This window comes from Gallus gallus, chromosome 2 (assembly GCF_016699485.2).
Source record: "Gallus gallus isolate bGalGal1 chromosome 2, bGalGal1.mat.broiler.GRCg7b, whole genome shotgun sequence".
NCBI lineage: Eukaryota > Metazoa > Chordata > Aves > Galliformes > Phasianidae > Gallus > Gallus gallus.
The window spans coordinates 117,147,713-117,165,150 of record NC_052533.1 but is presented as its reverse complement, the minus strand read 5'-3'; the positions used below and the strand labels follow the sequence as shown (position 1 = coordinate 117,165,150).

Genomic DNA, 17,438 nt, shown 5'->3' with positions numbered 1-17,438 from the left:
GCAACATTACAGCTGCCATAATACAGCCCTCCATCCAAATTAATAAGCCCTGCCACTCACTGAGGTGAATAAATATGAGGGTAGCACCAGAACTGCAGCAATTCAGCTGCTAGTCATGGAACAGACGAGATGGAATCAGCCTAGGAGTTCTTACTTAGCATTCCATTTCAACATTTCAAATTTTGAAAAATAATAATCATAATAAAAATTCAGCCTCACGATCTCACTGCTTGGCAGGTTTGCATTTGTTATTTTGTAATCCCACATCTTGACCTGACAGTGCACGTGACTTGCTTTCTGTGTGCACTGAAGGTGCATCAACCTCTATAGAAAATGTTGAACTGCTTCAGCATCTTCTCAATTCACAGCTGTCTGTTGAATAGTAAAAACATTCTCAGCAACTCAGCAAATGTATCTCAGATCTTCTATACCTTGGAAGCTTCTTCTCTTAACAGCAAGACATATTTTCACTCGCAGAACTAGTCGGCCATCCTGTAGGGCTTATGTTTTATTATAATGATCTTTTCGCCTGAGAAAGGAAAAGCTGGCAGCTCTGGGCCTTTCTGATGCATAGTAGTGACAATAATACCTTAACTGGCCACTTGGAACCTCAGGTGAGAGGAAGCATTTCTGGAAACATCTGGTGAACAGGGGAAGCAAGATGTCTGATAGAATCTCACTACTTTCCCTCCCTTCTCAGAGTGAGAGTGCCATGGCTTCAGCTTTGTTACACACATTTGTTTTTGTAACCTGCAAATAGGTAGTATCAGGCAATCATAGCTTGATACTACAGCTACTTTATGGGTCCAGCGCTATTACATTATGGGTACAATGGCTAGAAAGCAACAGAGAGACAGTCATGTTGGAAATTCTTACGTTGCTGTCTAATCTCACACTTAATATACACATTTGTGACACCCTGAGAGATACTATGATGAGCTCTGACTCCCCCTTAGGAAAAGAGTGCCAAGATCCCCACACACAACCACACATCCCAGACTGGGCGCCACTAAAATCCTTGTCTGCATGGGAGCAGCTCAAATGGCCGTGATGGAGGTCAGACCAATGTCAGACACTCCTAAAGGCTGAGGTCCCTCTGCAAAGGAGGGAGGAGCTCAGAGGGGTGTGATGGGCAGCGCTGAGCTCTGCTCTCTGGTGACAGTGACAGGACCCTAGGGAATAGCATGGAGCTGCGCCAGGGGAGGGTCAGGTTGCTCAAAGCACACTAGATGCAGGTTGCAGCCTTACAGAGATGCTTCATTTTGCTAACCAAACATTAGGAATTTTCAAGTTAAGAGACCAGAAGAGAATTACAAATCAACGGGTAAGTATACTTACAATGGGTAAGTATCTAAAGCAAAATCTGGATGTATCTGAAGACCTTCTCATCTTACATCTCTCCTCTCAGCATTCCTTTCTTTTTCCCACCTACCACGTCTTTTTCATTGACTTCAAATTAAATATTAAGCCACTTTTCAAGCTACACTGCAGAAATCTGATCAAAAGCAAATGGTTACTCCAATAAGCAGCAGCTAAATAAGCATATAAGCATACTGTAATCCATAAATTTTCTTTTTAAAAAATAGCTGTGAACTAAACAAGTCAAAAGACTCTAGGATAAACCAGCATCTACACCACTACACAGATAGACTCACAATGGTTAAAATATTTTGTTTCCCGTTAAAATGAATAGAACCAATACCAATACATCTGAGTCCAGGAGTCTTGTAAGACTGAAAATCTCTGCCAACATTTTCAAATGAGATCATTAATTAGCAACAATACAGGAAGACAAACTGCCTATCTTAGGGATAAATTATATAAGACCAGCTCTGTAACTTTGATATGTCCGTGCCTAACAAATACATGAGCTGTCAGCAAACATGAGGGAACAGTTGTCTCCTGTTTAGTTTAAAATCTTGTGCTATATACGTGGAGAAAACACTAATTTGCTTTTACAGAAGGAGCAAGCTTACTCACAAGCAGGTTAGCTGTCAGACCTCTCCTCTAATTAGATAGATGTCAACATGCTGGAATGTGTGTGCTATGAATTAAGAGATGGCAAACTGGAGAACCTTCCTATTAAATCATATGGCCACTACCTTTATTTCTTGACTAGAAGACCTGACAACAGAACGAAAAAGCTATGCAAGATATCTAGCTAGGGATTTTTAAGACTTGAGTAATTACTTTTAGACGTAATGTATGTATGTATTAGTATCCGTTAGGACTTACGCATACTTAGATAGTTGGTCATTACTTTTATCTTACTCCCTACCTTGTATTTGAGCTTCTTTTCTGTCAGCTTTTTCTAGCCCTGGGGAAAATATCCGATGACTTAGACTGACTATTGCACTTTTCTTGCATACTCACCATATGAAATCCCTATATGTCAGCCCTATAGCTCAGAAACCATTACCAAAATGGACACAAGCACAGATATCCAAATGATGTGTGTTATTCTGACCACATGCATCTTGCTGCAGATACAGGTCTATCCTTGGCGTGGCCAATTCAGATTCCCTGCTTCAGCCCCAGGGCAGCCTGTCCCCAACATGGTTGCAGCTTGGCTGCCTCCACATGAAGATCTCGTGCTCAGCCCCCAGTGCAGGCAGTGTCTTTCTGATGCACTGAGGCTGAACTGAGGCTCTCTGCATTGCTCAGAATGTTGGCCTGGAGGGTTTTTTATGGTCAGAAAACTCATCTGGATATCATAGGCTGTTGTGCAAATGAAACAATATTCAGTGACATAATGGCTACCATGACTTTGTGTAGAAAGAGAAGAAAAGCTGCCTTTGCTCTTCAGACACAAGCCAGCTCTGTGTTTTACTTCTTCTTTTTGATCTATTATCTCACGCCATTTTTTCAGAGTACTGTAAATCTCCTTTAACAACCGTGTTTCAAAATAGCATCCTTAAGCCCAGGAAATCTACCTTATCTGTGACAACTCACCAAACAATGAATGATAAAATATTTGACATCACTGGATAAATATATCAGGCTTCTTCATTCACTGAAAAATGTATTTTCTTTTTTTCTTAAGCACTGGATCCTGTTACAGCGATGTCCACCAGAGCCAGTGTGCATTGGCTTTCCTGCTACGATCACCTCAGCAGACTGATGGGAAATCCCTTTATATGGGAGGCTCCACCTCAGAAAAGTTTTAAAACAAAAGTCAAAGTAATTCCAGCTCCTGATGGACAGCATTCCTGTCTATGTAACTGGAATTTGGGCAGAGACTAAGAGCATCCTTAGGTTGTTTTTTTGTTTGTTTGTTTGTTTTGTTTTGTTTTGTTTTTTCCATCTTCCCAGTTAAAAAGGGAAGGGGAAAAGGCATGAAAGAGAATTCCAGCTCTGCCTCCTGCATGCAGTGATGGAAGTGGGCTCTCCTTCAGCGTGCCCAACTTTCAGCCTGATTGAACAAGCAAAAGGCAACTGTGTCTGCACAGTGACTGGGGCAGCCCGGAGGGAGGGAGAGAGGGAAGGAAGGAGAGAGGACACCTCCACTCAGTGGGCAACTGTGCTCTGCTGGCTGCTCCTCTGTCACACACAGCCTCCTTTCTGGAAGCCAGCCCTAGCTAAAGCTGGGTTTTGGTCTCTAAATGAAATCAGGAAGGAAACAGATGATGCTGGAACTATAAATGATGAACTTAAATTAATGTGAATGGGGTATCGCTGGAAAGTAAATATCAGACACATTAGCAGGGATTCAGTGCAATAATGGATATTTCTAACATTAGGCTTACATTTTCAATTTCATACCCCATAAACTAAAAATTTTATTTTCAAATAGTGACAGAAATCAGCCCAAGAGGGAAAGAAACCTGTGAGTCAGACACATCAGCTCTCTTCAAAGGAAATTCATTTGCTTTCAGAAATAAAAGAGAAATATCCTCCGCACAGACATTACTAACATCAGTGACATAATATTGTGGTTAGAGTTGTCACGCTATTCAGTCCCTGTTGGTGTTAACAAACACTGAAAAAACTTCCTAAGGAGTGCTTCCCACCCTCCTCCATCCTCTCTATAGCACACTCATCACACAGAACACCCTTCAGTCCAGGGCCTCTCACTTCCAATTATCCATTCTAGTTAAACTCTTAAACATATTTATTTCATGCAAAAGTATGCATACCTGTTTGCAGCAAGCTCCGTTGATTATACCTGAATAGACTGAAAAAGGTTCTGAAAACTAAGAGGAATTATTCACCATTTCACTATTACTGCAGTGCGTTGGGTTAATGTTCTGATATAGCTTACAATGAAATCCATGTACATCTCATCGCTGGGCAGAGAATATCACCACCTAAAATCCTGAACACATCAGGTTCACTGAAGTGTGTGTAAAGACTGACCTGAGGGTTAAGAGCTGGCTAGCAAAAACAGTTTTAAAATATACCACTTACCATAAGAAAATAAAATGTGACTAACAATTAAGGAATTAGTCATATCTGTATGTCTTCGTCTGAGTTTTCCCATTTAGAAATGGCCAAATTGAACCATAACAAGCGTAGGTGACTTGACCAAGATCACGCTGGAGCAGACTTTGGGCTGTTCACAACTTGCTTCTGGATGTTTTTATTTAGCTAAATATATTGTTTTCCACGCAGGATACATCCCCCTTCCAATCTCCCTGCCATTTACTGTTCTGTCAGAATTTCACAGCTTCATTTTAATGTCTGGCTGAGATTCGTGAAAACAACTCCGTGCAAAAGGCTAAAATGGGAGCAGGACACACATCCACTACCACAGTAGGTGAAGTGGAAATATATCTGGTGAAAATATTTCAATTCTGAGCAGTTATTGAGATGTCCTAACATCCAGCTAAGAGGTCAATGGTCCTTCTTACCAAAACTGCATCTGAACTATCCCCTAACTGCTGCAGCTATGAACTGACTAAGTGCAAGCATTTACACTGACCTCACTGCAATTTCCTATCCAACCACTTATAAAGTGGCCTTGTATATCAATTTAGATTCTTTTCCTTTGTTTTACTATTTTGACAAATCCACATTTTCTTCTTTAAAGTCATCTTAGAAAAACATTTTCAACACACAAAGTAAACCTATTACTTAGCATTCAGCTCACAGGATTTAGCTTGTACGCTTTCTAAAATGATTAGTAAGCTCAGTTCAGCTCCGTTTCCCATATCATTTATTGACCTTTGAAAGAATAAACAGTAGAAATGAAGGGATTTCTCATTCTATTTCCTGTCAAAAATAACTGGTATTTTTTCTCAGATTCTGTCCTTCATAATAAACTTCACTCTAGCAAGAAATCACACATCATTCTTTCTTTCTTCTTCAAGCCTTCGCATATCATTTCTTAAAATAAAGGAGCATCAATCTAGATTTCTTATCCCATCTGCAGAAGCATTCATGTTTTTCTCAACACACATAGTACTCATTGGGTTCATCCACAGGACATTCAGCCTCATAGCTTATGCCTGGACAAACCAGCTCCTTTATGGATCTGGTGCTACTCTCCTGACCTCAGGTCAGCACAGCCAAACAAAGCAAACTGTGCTTCAAACAGCTGTAATCATGTAATGGACTGTAAAACAACACAGAATTTTGATTCATACTATATGATCCAGAAGTGGGTAGTTATAATTCTAGTTCACACAATATTCTAATATTATATTAGATATATATACAATATATTCTAAATTCACACAATATTGCAAGTGCTTGCCATTCTTACAGTTACACTGTACCACACCAGCCCAAAGGGCTCCTAAGTACAGAACAGCTACAACCCCAACTACCAAACAGCCTCAGTACTAAGGAATGTCTAAGACACTCATTGCTCTTCCTGAATTATAAAAGAAGCTCTAGGCCAGTCACATAGGACTGGTCATATACTTGCATACTCTTTTTGTATCAAATGTTCTGCCTTTTTGTGCCTATGTGTCTTTGAAGTCAATGCCAGTGTTTCGGCAGAATTTAGGGGCACTGGCCAAGTTTCCCTACACTATAATCTGGCAAAATGTATTTGCATACAGATGTAGACTAAGATTTTTCTGAAATAGTCTTTTTTATTCCAAATGGTATTTCAGTTCACAAAAGAATTTATACCCTCAAAATTATATAACAAAGGTAATAAATGCAATAGAAAGTTTCTGAGAAGATAACACAAATGAAAATGAGTTCACAGTTCCTCCTCAGAACAAACCTGTAGCGTTTCTGAGATGATCTCTTGCAGTCTGCAAATGATCTACCTGAAGTACTTTAATTTAGCAATATCCACTGGTCTCTAAAACAAAACAAAACAAAACAAAACAAAACAAAACAGAATAAAATAAAATAAAACAAAAAAAAATAAAATCTTCCCAAAAGCCAAACACAAGCAATTCAGAAAGAGATTACAGGGCTCAGGAAATAAACGATGTGAAGGTGAGAGGTGAGTTGGTAAACAAAACCTGATGCCATTGCTGTCTGTGACAGAAATGTGATTGATGGAAGAAGTTTGAAAAGTGGGACTACCTAGGAATTCACTAAAAATACTTTTAGCAATACCATAAATCAAAGCACGCTGGGCTGACTGTCACCAAACAAGCCAGTAGTCAAATTGTCCAATGGGTCTACTGCAAGTGACCAGTGACGCCTAAAGCTGTCACTGCAACTTTGCCACCTTTGAGACTACTCTGGTGTGTGCCATACCTGTGCCATACCTAAAGTAGTCTCTTCTTTTGTGGTTGCATAAGGAGGGACCCAATGAGTGAAAATGCTGACCCCTGAGTAACACATGCTCCAACATACTGCAGCGGAGCTCCTTGGAGAAAAACGATCTTCCTTCAAAAACTTTTTTGTGTGTGTGTGTGTGTGAAGAATTTCAGTTATGTTGGACTTTTATTTAACTTGCCTTAAGAGACTGGAACAGGAAAGCTGGGCTAATCCTAGAAGGTTTTTTTATTAGCCCAGTGAATTGCCATTTTTTAGGCAAGAGCTTAGTGGAATACAATACCATTTCCCACAAGCACCAGGCATAAACTGTTCTCAGTGAGAAATGAATCTGAGCCTCATAGGTCAGGCAAGACTTGCCTGGCATCAAAGAGTTCATCTAGTCATCCTGACAAACATTTCCTCAGGCTTCAAGTTTGCATCCCATGTTCTGGCTCCTGCCTTTCTCTATGTTTTAAAATCAATTCTGCATGAATTTTTATAGCAAGTAGCTACAAGATGACTTGAAAATTAGCAAATACAATTCAGACAGCTTGTAAGTAGAAAACCACTGTCCTGCGTGTCTCCATCATCTCACACATTTAATCACTGTGCAATATTGTGAGTTACAAAATTAGATTTGCCACCACTGTACAGACTTACACTTAGGAAATGCATGACTAAAACTTCTAGCAACTCCTAACACAGATTTTGAAAATAAGAGCTACTCTGTTTATATTTACCGTTTCAGTGCCTAAATGAGCTTTTCGTAGCCAACTTTCTCTTCCATTGCTGCTCTAAACCAGTAGAAGACCTGTCTCAGCATGTGGAACACAAGAATGCATGGACAAGATACTGTACAGTTAGCAGGATGTAGGGTGGTTTTTTTCTTCTGGGTTTCTAACAATGCAAATCAAATAAATGGAATACACATTCTTATTTCACCTGAAAAAATGGCCATATCGCATGCCTCCTCAAAGAGAGAATTACCCATACATGTAAAGAGCAGACTGTGGTGTCTTCATAAAAAGGCTCTATGGGGATACTTTTTGGATCTCAAAGTCACTTTGAAACAGCTGTGCCAGTGACACATGCTTGTTTTCAGTATTCCCTCAAAGGACTTGGGGTTCAGTGCTATGCATCAAATACTCGTGTATCTTCATCAAGTAGAAGATTTATGAGTCTGCCATATGTCATGATAAACACTGTCATTTTGTTGTTGTTTTTATTTTTGTTTTCCAGAAACATGTAACACCCAGGAATTTCTTTGGCTTTCTGGTCACCTAGGAGCTGTTTTTCACTCTTCTGAATCTTGGAACAATAAGACACACAGAATGGCCAGTTTGCAGGATAGCTTATAGATATGTTATGCTCTCAGCTTTACAAAAGAAAGACAGGGCTTGTTCATCTAGTCAGCAAGTGCAGCCCTTTGCTTCCAACAGATTTGGTCCAGATGATTCTTCAAATAACATCACCTTCATGTCATTTAATTTATGAGTATATGTCTCCCTGACATCTAGCTGTTTCCAAATATCTTAAATGTGAGAAGACAATGCAATGCCAGAGGCTTATGAAAACACGGAACGGAAATACAACATTTTTAGGACATACGATCTGCCTCTCAGTGAAGTGAAAGGCACAACAGCCTGGTCTGTCCACTCAGGCATGACACAGCTTAAGTGACATGTCACAGCTGAAAAGCCAGCTCGCCAGGGGCATAGCATAATGCACAAAATATGACCACCCTAACCAAAAACACTTCAATACACATATTAAAAGATGTAAATTTTTACATGGCTCAATTTAGGGTAAGAAGCAGCAGAAACAGGATATAAGAAGGAGATAAAAAAATCAGTTAAAGTGCTCTCGTAAATTAAGAATGGGGCTGGGGTAAACTGAAATAATGCTTTCTATCTGTTACAGGTAAGGGCATGCTTTATAGAATAGGCTGTTCTCATGCACACTGTACCTCCCAGTAATTAATTGTAATACTGTATAGTCTAAATCCTAGCACACATTTCTGTGCAAAAAAAATGTGCAGATTTCCTCTTGTTCTCTTCCACTTGCTTTGAGATGACATCCAGAATAAACTGTTCCATCACCTTCCCAGGGATGAAGGTGAGGCTGATGGGCTTGCAGTTTCCCAGCTATTCCTTCCTCTTCTTCTTGAAGACTGGAGAGACGATGGCTTTCCTCTAGCCTTCATACACCTCTCCCTTTCTCCACGACCTTTCAAAGATGATAGAGAGGAGTTTGACAGTCACTCCTGCCAACTCCCTCAGCACTCGTGGGTGCATCCCATGAAGGCCATGGATTGTTGTGTGTTAAATTTGCCTAGACGATCTCTGAACAGATCCTCCCCACTTTAACATGACTCATCATGAACCCTCTTTAATTTTCCATGATGCATCAATGAAACCAGCATCACTGAAACGTTTTTGTCATAGATTAAGGGAGGAAAGACATTTTTCCTCTGTTCATGCTATGAATGGGGATACTCTCTGGAACATGAAGCCAGTGGTAGACCATCTGAATGCAACCTCACTACATCTTTGCTCCTGGCACTGCTTCCATAATTTAAGCATCTGATTTACTGAGAATTACATGTCAGTAATAAACAGGTCAGTTCAAAGGACATTTTACTCATTTTAATCTAACAGCAGTTTTTAATAAGTTCTACTTTGCAGCAAGACCTCTCGGCATAACACACACACATCATGCAACCAGGGGGAATCCTGATGTAACTGAGGAATTAAACACCACTGCAGCAATATGGATCAGATGGTAGCTCTGTTCCCATAACGCTTAGGCTGACCAAAAATGCTGAATCATGAGTTACATGATACTTCACAGAGGGAGTAAAGAAGGTAAATAATCTTTTAATGACCAATTCAGCAGTAAGCATACACAAGCTCTTAAAACAAAATCAATTAACTACTGCCAGTCAACTGCGCTGCTTGATATGATACTTACTGAAAAAAACAATGTATTCACTTATATTTCAAGATATTAGAACACTTTAGTTATTAAATATGAATGACTAGGATCAAATACAATCTCTTTGTCTCACATCACATTGACTGACTTTATCGTTTGACACAAAAAATTACTTCCCCTTAAAAGCAAAGAGAGGTAATAAATATCCTGTCCAGAAATTATGGTGGTATGGAGATGCATGTTTATTACCAGTGACCATCCTCTGTGTTTTGTCACAGCTTAGTTTCAGCAGCCATTTGTTTTTCAAGTATTGGGTGTGACAAAGCAAACTAACATTCCTGTTAGCACATTCAGACAAAGGTTTGTAACAGGGTCCCCATAAAATAAATCGAAACCAGAGGTCAAATAGAAGTTCAGCCTACACGTCAGCTAGAAAATACCACTCCTATTCAGCAAATGGTATCATGCTATGAGGCATACAATATAAATACTTGTGGGAATTAAAGTAGTACAAAAGCCATTCCTCGCGTTTAAAGCCATTAAAAGTGACAGTCTTAATTCTCTGCCATGATTAACCTTGGTCTTCAAATACATTGGAAAGCACATAAAATCTGAGCTGTCATAGAGAGAAACACAACGAAGTCTGGAAAAAACAAAACATTTTCACCTAAAGCAAAAAAAGGACACATGCAGGAAAAGTGTTTTGTTCACAAAACTTAACAAAGGATGCAAACATAAGAAAATATATTTCTTTCTTTTGAACATTATCTTATATACTCAGTGCAAACATTCACCCGTGTACAGACTCTTCTTATTTGTGGTAACTCTTCGCAATTCATCCATCCGGTTGAAAGTTTTCCTGAGGTCCTCTCAGCATTTCTGATTTGTTCATCAACCCAAGAGGACCAGTAGCATGCCATTAATTAGGTCTGCCCCTGAGTGAACTCAGCAAGATGGTCTAGGAGTTAATTTGTAAGGAGCTGCAATGGAATGCACAAATGTTTTCTATGACACTCAGCTCTGTTCTGAAGTCACATAATGACTCTGCTAATTCTCTGTTATCCCAAGATCATTCTTAAGCTGCTCTAAAATGCCTAAATAGGAATAAGAGCTGGTGTGAAATACAGGTAAAACAGTCATGGAAAATAAGAATCAGGTCCCAAACACATATTGGGAGTGCCCTCCCTCAACAAGTCAGCGTGACAAGCTGAGCCATCATGCGTGAGGCAGCCAAATAAATGTCAGTGGCCTGAATCCCCTCTACTTAATGCTTCTTCTTATTTTCAATTAAAAACAAAAACAAAACAAAACAATTTTTTTTTTCTTCATAGCGTGTTAGTTACTAAATGCAGCACACAAACTCCTCACTATTTCCAGTCAGGCTTAGGATAATTATACCTTCTGCAGTCCACAATCCGCTAGTTAGCTGACAAATTATTGTGCTTTTCACAAAGGAGGAATACTTGTTACAGCCAGCAATATAAAGTAAATAAATAAATAAGTAAATAAAGCATCATAAAATAAGGACAAATGAGCCACGCAGAGAGAGAAACAGAATAAACTTCAAATCCCACCAGGTTTCACATAACTTTAAAGAAGGTAAACCCCATGCTGCAGAGGTACAACAGCCAATATTTTACCCTTCTGTGTACGTACATCAACAGGGGTTATGCGAAAATCAGGGATAAAGTGAGACTGACTAGTAATTTTTTTAATGACTTAACTTATTTATACAGCCTTTTGTATTTGATCTGTTAATATTCATACTGAGCTTTAAGAAAGAATTACTTGCACATGAAAGACCTGTAGAGTCAATCCCAAGCAATTACTCTGCAGTTATATTCAAAGGGCCAAACTGTGATAGAAAATACTGAAATATAGAAAAAAGGAAAATGATACTGATATTTATTGATAATACCACTGCAAGTTATTTAACATACCCTTGCAAATGTAACTGATAGTGAAAGAAGATTGAGACAGTGTCAAATATCTCTAGGAGGAAATAAACTCTGTATTTTTCCTAGATGTTCTACTTATTTCTGACCTTGCTTACTATATTTATAGTATCTCATCTGAACTTGAAACATTCTGTAATTATTTAGGATTTATTTCAAGTGAGTCTCATCGATATAAAACAAATGTGAGAAAAGAATCAAGCTCTTGAATTCTCTAAACAAGAATGGAACAAGGAGCTCATGTGCTAACACTGTGACAGAAGCACTACAGGTAGGGGTTTCACAGATGTTCTGAAGTAAACCCTCTGGACCTTAAGTAAGCTGAACAGTATGATACACACACCATTGAAAAGGTCTCAACTCATCTAGGTTCATCCTTAATATCCTAGTTCAGCCAAGTGCGGGACTGTACGTACCTATGCAATCCAACTGCAGTCAGTTCACACCCACTGAAATCAATACTCATTTTGGTGTCCCTTGAGGACTTTCAGGCTACAGATAGATTGTTCAGAGCTGCTTCTTCACTAAGGAAGCTCTTTTATGTCTGAGTAATGGTAACTAAAAGTTATGGGTTGTTCTTTTTTCTTCTAACTTCCCAAAGAAAATCTCCACGGTGCATACGACACTGGTGAAGAAAAATGGATGTACTGTGGACCGTTCTTGGGAGAGGGTCTATTCCACTTCAGACTTCCTTGCCGTAATGTCTCAAAATACATTTTTGTTTTGTTTTTGTAGCTGCGCTACAAATTGGTAAGATAACTTTCTGCAGTTTTCACAAAATACTAGTTGCACACTGGTCAAAAATCTCAGGTGCTACTCTGGAGTCAAAGAATGCTAACCTCTCACAAAACTCTTTCTTAATCCTACTGGAAAAGCTTATGAAGGAGAATGCAGGAAAATAGAGCCAAATCTTGCCTTTCCTGCTCAAAACCTCTACTGAAATCATGGAGGGCTTTGCTGGAGAGGATTATGTGAGAACTGCCATACCTAGAGGAAACTGATCATTGAGATGAAGTGCACGCTCACTCTTGCCAAAGTAAAAAAAAAACTCACGTAGTAAAGTGTACCTGTGTTGCACAACAGAATTTGATCTAAAATGCTCCTTTCTCACTATCCAGCCATAGCTTTCATTCCTTGCCACAGATACTTACCATCCTTTCCTATCTATTGTCATAGATGCTGTAAAATAACATCTGTTTCTATGCTCCAATCTTGCTGTGTCTCACCTTGCTTTAAGTGAAGTCAATGGCAAACCTTCACTGACTTCTAAAGGAAGCACAATTTACTCTATGATACCCACTCCAAACTGGGACTCCTTCTTAACTCAATAATCTTTGGATCAGACCCAGAAGGGATCTGAGCAGAATGCAGAAGTGACAAGGCACACCCACATACCCAAACCCCACTTGAGTGTTTACCTCACATTCCTAATCTTTTACATGAACGAGATTAAAAAGTAATCTGTCCCTGTCAACTGCTTAGGCTCTACACAGTACCTGAATGACAGACCAGGCACCTCTCATATAGCTATGTACATCGCCACGTTTTCATCTGTTTCACCAGAAGCTAGACAGGGATCAAATCTTTGAATTCTAGGCTCCATGGTAATGCTTCCTACTTTTGTTCCCAACATTCCACTTGAAAAATGCCAGCATCTCTCCCTTCCTAGGAGCCATCTCACTCCTGAACCAGACATGCTGCTCTGTGCCCAGCAGACCTCCCAGATGCTCTGTTGAGATGGCAGTATGAGGGGAGAGAAGCCCTTGTCCCTGGGATGTGGAGGCCCAGTGAAGGATTCACGGGATGAGGGCTGGTTGTTTTTGCTCCTACAGAGGAAGGAAAATAGTTCTGCCTCTTGTTTTGGAACAAACTAGCAATTTACCACATAATGAAACAATAGATGAGAAATGTGAAAATGACGTTATCCAGACACTTGAGATAAGAACTGAGCCCAGAGCCTCATACAGCCTGCAGTGGCTCCAGACAGAGCACATCCAACTCACTCCAGCATATCTTGTTTTACATGCAGCTCTGCTTGTTTGCTTGTGTTCCACAAGTCTGAATGCGCTGTGACAGCTTTTGCTCTCCTTTTATGCTGTGTAACCATATCATTCAGCCAAGTTTCTACAGCCTTCCTTCAGATGTCACGGGTGTAACTGACTATAATTTTGGCTCATATATATGTTCACAGACTGAGAATTGCCAGAAAGAGAAATGGAGTGCATATAACAGGGTGACTTCCAGCTGCTAGAGTCACAGGAATCACATGAGATGGCAATAACTTAGACAGAAGGCAATTGTAATAATGCAAGCCAGTTATCCATTCCAACATGTACACAAGTGCAATGTGAAACCTCCTGTAGCAAGGAAGCATAGAACATTAACACTCAGTCAAAGCAGATGAGGGAGAAGGGAAATAAAAAGGTAAACAATACATATTTAATCATCTTGGGAAAAGAAAGAAACAGCCATTTTCATTTGCAAAACCAGAGGACAAATCTGGCCTGAGCAACCAAAGGGGGATTTTCTTAAAATCTCAGTTGGTCTAACAGCTTTCGAGCAAAATCACGACGAGGAATGGTGATTCATGAAGAGCTGGGTCAGTGGCAAGCACTCGTGCAAGTTTAATTGTCCTGTATTTATGCATTTATCTACCAAGCCAAAGAGTGGCTAAATGTTGATCACAGACAAAGAACCTACCAATCAGTATTTTAGTTTTGCTCTATTCATCTATTCCATCTTGCTGTGCTGACTCCTTACACAAAACAGTCTTAGGGAAACACTAATTAAACTAGTGTCTCAAGTCCTCAGCCATCTTCTATATGTTAGAAAAAAAATAATGAGTATAGGCTCTACAAACACACACCTCATTTCCTCTCCCCCACAGCCTGCCTGTACTTATGGTGAGGATGCAGCTGTGGCTGTGCCATGGTGGGCAATGTCCCCCCTCAGGCACCATGTCCTCCAGCCATGTGACCCCACCAGGAACTCAGACCCTCTGCTAACCAGTGAGAAGCCAGATTCGTGACCGCTATGCTGCTGCTTCTTGCTTTATACTTACAGACATCTGGGAAGGAGGGAGGTCTGCTACAGGTCACATCGGGAGTGTTCTAAACAGTGTGGGCCTGAGAAGCTGGTCCTTGACTCCTGCAGGCTGTGCAGCAGCTGTGTCGGGAAGCACTGGGGGGGCTGATGGAGGCTAACTTTTACCAGGGGATCACAGAGCGCAACACGGCCTCCCTGAACCCCTCCTGGCACACCTTATGCCCATCTGCTTCCCCTCTGCTCCTTTTCCTGGAGAGGAACATATGGCCCAGAATATGGCTCCACAGAGCAGAAAATGTATTCTCACACTGTAAAATATACTGAACACACACTTTTTTTCTCCTATTAGCTTCTACTCTGGTTATGAACATTATATTCTGTCAGAATAAATGAAATTTTGAAAGAGATCGGTTATTCCTTAGCAGTTATGCAGTCCACAATAAAAAGCTAGAATAAAAATGTTGTGTATTGCATCTCAATACCAAGAAATTGCAATTGCAAAAAAATATCCTTGCCAGGACTCCGTTTTTTGTCCACTCCACCAACATGTTTTAATGCTTACCTTAGTCCAATGGAGTTGCATCCAATAACAAATTAATGACATAAGAAAACAAAGCCATAGTTAAGCATAACACAAACACCTATATCCTGAACGTTTTTAGTCTTGAGTGGCTCAAACTGGAGACAAGCTTCCACAGTTATCCTCACATCCAACAGTACCCCAGGTCACAAAGAGAACAGTGAAGTCTCTCAAGAAGCAAGGTAATCTCTCTTCTAAATAGCAGCACTAAAATCTCACCCTGTGTGTACACAGTCCTGCAAAGGGAAACTTTGTATATGTATATATACATATGCATATTTGTTTATATACACGCTTTAATACTTTAATAAATTAACTCTTGATTGAAAAAGCACAGTACAAGAGAAAACACTGCAATCCTTGACCAATATAAAACCATGAAAGACAGCAGCTGTTGATGCTGCTCTTTGATTATCTTATCATCTAGCACACCTTTTGAGTCAGGGATATCACATCTATACAATACCTGTAATGAAACAGATGTCAACACTGTCATGGATAAATATGGGCTTAATTGAACATGTTTCTCATAACCAAATGCATTTCTAAAAAGTAATCAGTATTCTCCGGATACATTTTTATCAAAGAGTTAATGTGAAGTCCATTAACAATTGCACAGATGTTTCTGTTTATATACAACAAATGCAGCATTTGCTTAAAATCATCTGAACTCAACAGGAATCCTTCTGCTGATTTCAGTGGGTTTTAGAACAGATTTGGGTGTATTTACTTCATGGTACATAGATGTTTAGATTCCTCTTTTCTCTAAATATTTTAGTGAAACACACATGCCAGATACATGAGCGATGACATAATTTTCTCCTGTCTGTGCATTAAACGTACTATTTATCCTACCTTTGCTGCCACAGATGAGTTGGGCTTCTCCAGCAAGTCCCAGAGCTTCTTCCTCTTCTCTGGGCAGCAGGTATTGTCAAACTCTTCCCCTTCTCTCTCTCGCATTGTCTCTGCTTCTCTCCTCAGCTCCTCATTCATCTGTTCTTTCTTTTGATGGTATCTTGCCTGGCAGCAAGACTCTAAATATATCTCATCAATCCCCCAGTAATCAAGCTCCTGGCCAAAAGAAAGAGCACACATTTCTTCCATCATATGTAGTTTCCCTGTCCTGTAGAAATTCAAAATGGAAGTGAAAGCCCCTGGGTGTCGATCAAAAAAATACTCATTTTCATTTAGGTTGTAGTCATCACATACTTCCAGCAGAGATTCGTGAGTATTGCAGTCTCTGAGCTTTCCTAATCGTGTCCTCGGAAGTCTGTCCAAAGTCCTCCACAGCACTTCATGGTTGATCCCACCGACATTTATTTTAACTCTCCGCGAGCAGGCTTTGCTCCTAATGATCTCCACTGGTTCTGGAGGGAGGGAAAGGGTCGACCTTGAAGACTTTTTGTTGATCCCTGGTGGAGCCTTCTCAGCCATTGTGAAAAGGGTGCAGCTGTAATGCCAGAGTCTTTAGGAGAATTAGCTTGGAGACTGCAAATGTTTGGATGGAGTCCTCTTCAGATAGACCCACCCATTCCTGAAGCTGAAAAAGAAAAAAAATTAGGATATTGCATTGCAGAACATATTCCACCAAATGCTCACTCTTTCCGCTTTGACACTTTCATGTGCAGAAGAAAATATAATGATGGTAATTTGCTTTCTACAGTGAGACTCCTTTGTGGTAGTATACAGAACCCCTGGAACAACTGGTATGGGTAAGTGCACTATGTTTCAGCAAAGGAAAAAAAAAAAAACAGGAATTTGCTTTCATGAAAATCAGAAGTTTGTACAGATAATTTGTTTTATCAGTTTCTGATACAGCCATATCAGTAAGGAAAAAAAAAAAAAAGAAGTGGGGCCTCCTTTCTTACTGAAAATATCAAATTTGGGAGATACATTCTGAAACTGAATGAAACTGCTTCCCTTCCCAATCTCCAAATCTTGACTTACCATATTATTTCATGGTCAAAAATTACCCACCAAAGGATTTCCACCCTGACAAGTCAGATCTTATATCTCCAGACGCTGCTAATTTCCCAACCTATCTGGTCTAAAGAATCCTGACCCTTCTGAACCTAACTGAACAGTAATATGGGTTATATAGGCAAGGACTGTACATGCTGTTTCATAGCTCAACACAGAATCACAGAATCATAGAATGGCCTGGGTTGAAAAGGACCTCAAAGATCATCTAGTTTCAACCCCCCTGCCACAGGCAGGGTCGCCAACCACTAGAAAGGCTCAGAAAGGCTCCTTTCTGT

At 39.9% G+C, this 17,438-nt stretch overlaps 1 protein-coding gene across 3 annotated transcripts in view; it reads right to left on the bottom strand.

The window, feature by feature from the left end:
* The window catches only part of KCNB2 (potassium voltage-gated channel subfamily B member 2), a 194,643-nt gene that overhangs the window by 162,837 nt on the left and 14,368 nt on the right, over positions 1-17,438 (bottom strand). For all 3 annotated transcript variants that reach the window (XM_025147998.3, XM_003640825.6, XM_046935636.1), the window contains exon 2: positions 16,036-16,720. In XM_025147998.3, the coding sequence (XP_025003766.1) occupies positions 16,036-16,614 (579 nt within the window). In that variant the 5' untranslated portion in view covers positions 16,615-16,720. The remainder of the gene's footprint in view (positions 1-16,035; positions 16,721-17,438) is intronic.